At 37.2% G+C, this 6,638-nt stretch overlaps 1 protein-coding gene across 3 annotated transcripts in view; it reads right to left on the reverse strand.

Annotated features, from left to right (window-relative positions):
• LOC108234791 (cytochrome b5 reductase 4) overlaps positions 1–6,638 on the reverse strand; it is a 29,788-nt gene that overhangs the window by 7,540 nt on the left and 15,610 nt on the right. For all 3 annotated transcript variants that reach the window (XM_037980465.1, XM_037980466.1, XM_017414253.3), the window contains 2 exons: positions 4,286–4,432; positions 1,281–1,431 (listed from right to left, as the gene is read on the reverse strand). In XM_037980465.1, coding sequence (XP_037836393.1) covers positions 1,281–1,431; positions 4,286–4,432 — 298 coding nt within the window. The remainder of the gene's footprint in view (positions 1–1,280; positions 1,432–4,285; positions 4,433–6,638) is intronic.

Genomic DNA, 6,638 nt, shown 5'->3' on the forward strand with positions numbered 1-6,638 from the left:
ATCAAAATTAAACGAAATAAACATTTGAAATATATGAGTTTGTATGTAATGTATGAATATAATATACAAGTTTCACTTTTTAAATGGAATTACTGAAATCAATCTACTTTTTCATGATATTCTAATTTTATGACCAGCACCTGTATTTTAGGCCTAATATTTATGTGTTGATCAAACAAACAAAAACAAAAACCATCTTCATTGGTAAATGATCAAGAAGTGTGGATAAAAAGAGCAAGTTAATTCTTTGCACTCACTTTAGATTAATTTTACTTTTAGTCCAATAAAATATAAAACACGCGTAACTGATATTATCTGCTCTAGGATCAGTTATGTTGCATGAATTAAAAAAGCAATGGAAAATCCAATAAAGCAGTGCAAAATGTCTTAGAGTGGCATGTCATGGGGGAGGGGAGAGGAGCATGAGTGATTGTACCCGGGAGAATCTTTATACCGGCCTATGTGCCAGCACAGATTAACGTTATTAAATCCAATTCTGACATTTGAAAATTGAGTCAGAATCATCCATGACCGTGATGAATCTAAAATTAGATCATAACCCTACCCAGCACACCACATTCCTGTAGCTTCCCCACATAAATTCCCTTGAGGAAAACAATCCTTCTCAGAGCCATAAAAATAATTTGGACTAAATTATCAAAGTACCATGACTCTCATAGCAACTCCACAAGGGGAAGAAATCTGATCTTCTGTTCCATGGCCAGGACAAAAGACACACTGTTCCTCCTGAAACTGAGGTTCAACAATTGTGTCCCTTCCAACATTGTAGAGTAAATTTTTCTGGGGAGGCCACGAAATGTGATCCCTCAATCGTTGGAATACACTCTCCTATAACCCTTTTTTAAAAATTGGAACCGGCATCCTAGTCTGCCACTCTACAGGTGCTGTTCTGGTCCTATATGTGACATTGAAGACACGTATCAACCAAAACAGCCCCACGATGTCCACAGCCTTCAGCATCTCTAAATTAATCTCATCCACCATGGTAGAAGTTTATTTCAATTCCTTGGTGCTTTTAAAGTTTCTACATTCTTTTATCAATGCAGTTTTTAAGGTTTTTAGATTTTGGGACCAAAAGCAGTAAATACTTTTCATTGATTCTGTTGCTATTCTGTAAATGTTTGACTTGACTGAGTTAAAAGATTTAACACTTAAATAAAAAAAGCATTTCAATGTTTTTTACTATAACCGGTGGTTGATTATTTCAAAGGTACCAGTAAACTTTTGCAATCTAATCCAAGTTTTCATTGAATTCCCACCTGATTGTGTCAACTTCCTGAAGAGCCAGGTGGATGAGGCGAGCCATGGGTGTAAAGCCTGTGCCTGCAGCTAACAAGTAGAGGTCCGTGGTGTCACAAAGGGGGCGGAGACTGAAAGTACCCTCTGGACCACTCACGGATATATGACCACCTTGGAAAGTGGAAATCTAATTAAAACCATAGCTCAAAGTAAAATCTGTGTGAAAAACAAACATTTTTTCACAGTAATATTTAGTTTAAAAAGTTTTGCTGAACATAAAAATTCTAACAATGGTGATTTAGTGATGTTGAGATTCATAAAATGGGTTGCAAAAGTATTTGTCCCCCTTATCAAACTTGATGTTTCAATGTCTTACAACCTGGAATTCAAAAGAAATTATAGGAGAGTTGTATGTTTTATTTTAGACAACATACTACTACTATGAAGATTAAAAAATATTTATATTGTGAAACAAACAAACAACCCTATTAACCTCAATATTCTGCCTAGCAGATCTAGCCACTGGAGTTTTTCCCAATTCTTCAAGACAGAACTGCTCCTTCCAATTGGTGTTGCTTCAGCAGTGTGTTTTATTCTGCTGAAAAATAAACATTCATCCTTCTTTCAAATCTCTGAAATACTCCAACAGGTGTTCCCCAAGAACTCTGGCCAGTTTATCAATCCCTTCTGATGAAAAAAAAAACAACCCACAGCATGATGCTGCCACCACTATCCTACACTGCAAAGATGGTGTTCTCAGCTTGATGAGGTGGTATGTTTATACGAGACATTGCGTTGTTCTTGTTTTGGTCTCATTTAACTACAGCGCCTTCTTCCATAGGTGGATGTAAGTCTCCACTCCTCTGTTAAAATGCAGGTTATGTAATGTAAAAAAATGACAAATCATTTAAAAACTCTTTCTATATGCTGGTGTAAATTCTCAGTCACCCAGGTCAAGGCAAATTCAAAAGATTAGAATTAAAATATTTTGAATTTGCCTTGACCTGGGTGACTGAGTCTAGTCCTAAATTTAAGATGCCCTGACAATCTTGTGGATTCTGCTCAGGATGAGAGATTGCAACAAAGTGAAGATTCATCGCAATCTGCTGACTTACTTAAATAGATCATTTTTACTACCGTATTTTTTGGACTATAAGGCGCACTTAAAAGCCTTCAATTTTCTCAAAAAGCGATAGTGCGCCTTATAATTCAGAGTGCCTTGTATGTGTAATAAGTCGTAATGTAAGACTTTGGTAAACTACAAAGCCGCACCGCTTGCAGCATTAAGGCTCAGTTATAGTCACGCTTTGCAGTGTTGCGCGCACGGCACGCGGACCTGAGCGAGTGACGTAGGTGTTTATATTTGATGCTTACATCGGTGCAGTATTCTTCCATGACCTTTGAACCGTTTGATTACCCATGTGATCTCTCATAGAGGGATCATGTAAATGCTGATACAGGCGAACCAACTCAGCTGGAGCACCAAAATCATCCATTTTGAATGAAGCGCGGCATGTGCAGTCAACACAAAGTTACAAAAAAGACGATGCACCTTATAATCCAGTGTGCCCTATAGTGCGGAAACTAGAGTAATAGGCTTTTTATAATGTATATGAATGGTTTTGTACAGTGTCATGAGATGACCTTTGTTAAGAATTGGGGCTATATAAATAAATTTAGCTGAAATTAATCAAATACTTTTGCAACCCACTATGTCTGAATATTAGTATCAATCTAATAATAAAAACATTCTGAGGTAATAGACAGTTTGAAATAAATTTAATTAAAGATAGTTTCAAAAAGATATATCTTCATTTGCTGTCTAATAAAAGCCCAAAACAAACAGAACAATAGGGATAATCAGAATAATGTTAGTTTTTCATGACAACAGCAATAAAAACTTCAAATTAAAGCAGACTGAGAACAGAGGAACAGTAGGTATTGTATGTTTGTGAGTCTTTAAATAGAAACTCATTTAACTCAGGGTCAAAAGATTCTGACAGACTGAATCTGTTCAGAACATAGAAACAATCTTAACGTCTTTAAAGCCAGATCACCAAATTAGGAAACACCAAACTGTAATCAGTGATGAGTGAAACATGATATGACACACTGGAAGCACAAAACTCAACGTTCCCTGATGTTCCAACAGCTAATCTTTGGTTTGGTGCATGGAAGTCCTTATTTCTAATATGAAACTAACTTGCAAAAGAACCCTGAATGGGTATATCAACCATTTTGAAGTAGAGTGTAAAATACAAACAATTAATATCTTACCTATTAGCTCTGTGAGCTGATGAGCTAATGGTGAATGCAGATAAGAGCTAGATAACAGTTGTCTTAATGCCAATCTTCAAAATTTCATAGAAGTTCATACAAATGTTACTTTATAGAGCTTTACACCACAATCACTTTTGAATTACAGTTATTTACAGTAATTTTGTGGTTATCTGCAAGTGAAAGTAGTGGCAGCAGCAGTGAGTGAGCACTTCCTGTAGAGCCTGGTGGCATTTCAGCAGAAATTTCACAATACAGTATTTCTGCCAAAACAACAGTATAATGCAAAATAGATGACAGAGTTAAGGTTTATAAAATACTGTTTGAATTGAACAGTTTCACCAAAATGAAATTGTTCAAAAACCTACCTACAACAAGTTATATTAATTCTTAACATTAATAACTTTTACACAGACCACCACTTCAAAATGTCCTAAATATTCTTCAAATCCCACGTAGCAGGAAAATACTAAAACACGTGTTGTATACTATACTGAAATCTGTAATTTAGTCTGCATAACCAAACTTTAGTCTAAACCTTATCTGTTTCCTGAGGTCTCCTTCCAGACCAAGATAAAGAAGGATTTCTTGAAACAAATGCTTTATTGCAATTTAAAATTGTTCAGGTTAAAAGCAACAACAGAGAGGAAGAAGTGAAAAGCAGTTTGCAACAACCAGAATACATAAACTATTGACATTGTTATGGCACTTTCACAAGTATAACCTTACAGCAAGGAGGCATAGTTACCAATCTGCAGGTTGTTGAGGTATGGGGTGAAGACGCCATCAGGGTATACTTTGATCATGAGGTAGAGGTCTGACTCCTGAGCGGGCTGATGGGAAGCTGCTGCCAAAGTCTGATTCACTGGAGTGTATGGCCTCACCATCTCTGTGTCTAGGTAAAGCAAAACAAAGCTTTATGAGCCATTTTAGTTGCATTCACTTTGCTACACATATGACAGTAAATTTCAAACTTTCAAAAATCAATTTTCTTTTGAGTTGAAAAGATCCATCCCAGTGTTCAATTTGTCCAACTTATTCAAAGAAAGTCAATCAATCACATTTAAACAGGTGAAACCATGACACTGTGCTCCGGTTTGAAGGGCATCAGTCACTTGAAATCACATAGAATGGGTACTTGTATGTTTTCCTCTGCCAAGCAAATGTTGGACTAAATCCACATGGTTTGACCTTCACCAAGAGAAGAGAAACAAATACAGCATACAACGCCAATGAAAAAGTATTAACAGTTTTAGATCTTTTACCCTTTTATTGCTATTATAAATCAGCCATGGTCATTATACAAAGGCCGTTTTGACAAAAAAGAAAAAAAAAAAGTTAAAAGAAAAAAAAACAAACTCTTTAATAACAAAGTGAAATAAAATGTCTACAAAGACACCAGTTAAAAAAATATGTAATGTACAAAAATTACAAAAAAAAAAATTCACCCCCTTTTAAGTGACTGACCCCATTCAACTAAGAGAAAAGATTTTTGTCACCTTAAAAGGTCAGTCACTTATTTCTTTCTTTCTTTTTTATTTATTTTTGCAAAGCCGATTTATTTTGACTATGATTGATTTATGACAGCAAGAAAAGCATAAAACTTCCAAGCGGGTGAATACTTTCTGTAGGTATACTGTATATTACCTCCAGCAAGACCTACGTCTGCATCCAGAGGTCTCCTCCCATTGGGACGTGCCCAGAAAAACTGCTAAGGGAAGCATCCAGGAGGCATCCAAATCAAAAGCCCAAACTCCCTCAGCTGTCTGTCTTCTTTCAATTCAGAGAAGCAGCAGCTCTAATCTAAGCTCCCCCTGGATAATGGATCAGCCTTATCGCGGCAGTGGCTCAGGAGGTAAGGGTTTGTTCTGTAACCGGAGGGTTGCCGGTTCAAGCCCCTGTTCTGTCAGTCTCAGCCGTTGTGTCCTTGGGCAACTTCACCTGCCTTGCCTGGTGGTCAAAGGGCTCGGTGGCGCTGGTGTGATGGCATCCTCACTTCTGTCAGTCCACCCCAGGGCAGCTGTGCCTACAATGTAGCTTACTGATGAGTGAATGATTGTAGTGTGAAGCGCTTTGGGGCTAAATGCGAACCCGTCCACCACATGAAGAAAGCAGTCGCTTGTATCCAGGATCCATAATTCATGACCAAAGGTAGGTAAGGGTTGAACATAGACAAATCAGATCAGTTTTGCCTTTTGACTCAACTCTTTCTTCACCATGACAGAACAAAGCAATGCCCTAATTACTAACAGACGCCACAATCTACCAACCTATCTCCTGCTCCAACCTATCATGTCAATGTTGTGTTTTTGAGAAGCTACAAGCAGCTTTTAATGTGGTTCAGTCCAATCTGTGAGAGTTAAACCTTGTGTTGAATGCTGAGAAATCAAAACTAAAGTTGTTCTCCAGTGCTAAGTCTGAACCACATTTGTTGTCACCCATCACTACTTTTCATGGATCTCAGATTGAAGTAGTATCACAGTATAAATAGGTTTTATTACTGATAATGCTCTGACCTTTGGTCCCCATATCAAACAGTTGGTGAAAAAGTTAAAGAGAAAGTTGTTTTTTGATTTCAGAGTTAAATCATGTCTATCTTTTGAGGCTAGAAAATGTCTTGTTGCTGCCACATTTTTGTCTATTGTGGACTATGGAAACATAACTTACACACTCCTGATCAAAATCTTAAGACCAGTCCAAAAATTGCAAGAATTTGCATTTTGTACTATTGGATCTTAAGAAGGTTCTAAGTAGAGCTTCACAATGTTAAAGGAAAAAATCAGTGCAAGAGACAAGAACTTTTGAGCAGGGAATCTTCTGCAAACTGCATTTACACTCAAACATGATTTTTTTCAGCTGATCAAAAGTCTTAGACCATAGTCTTTAAAAGCCAAAAGCTGTGCAAAAATCTGGATTCCATGTCATTTTCTGGCAAGTATTTACACTGTCAAGACCTCCTGATGGCAAAAGCAAAAAAGCTCACCGACTTTGAACGTGGTAGGATTATTGAGCTGCTTAAGCAAGGCCTCTCACAACGTGCCATCGCTGCTGAGGTTGGACGCAGTAAGACAGTCATTTTGCATTTTTTAAATGATCCTGAG

The sequence above is a fragment of the Kryptolebias marmoratus genome, linkage group LG16, assembly GCF_001649575.2.
Source record: "Kryptolebias marmoratus isolate JLee-2015 linkage group LG16, ASM164957v2, whole genome shotgun sequence".
Lineage (NCBI taxonomy): Eukaryota > Metazoa > Chordata > Actinopteri > Cyprinodontiformes > Rivulidae > Kryptolebias > Kryptolebias marmoratus.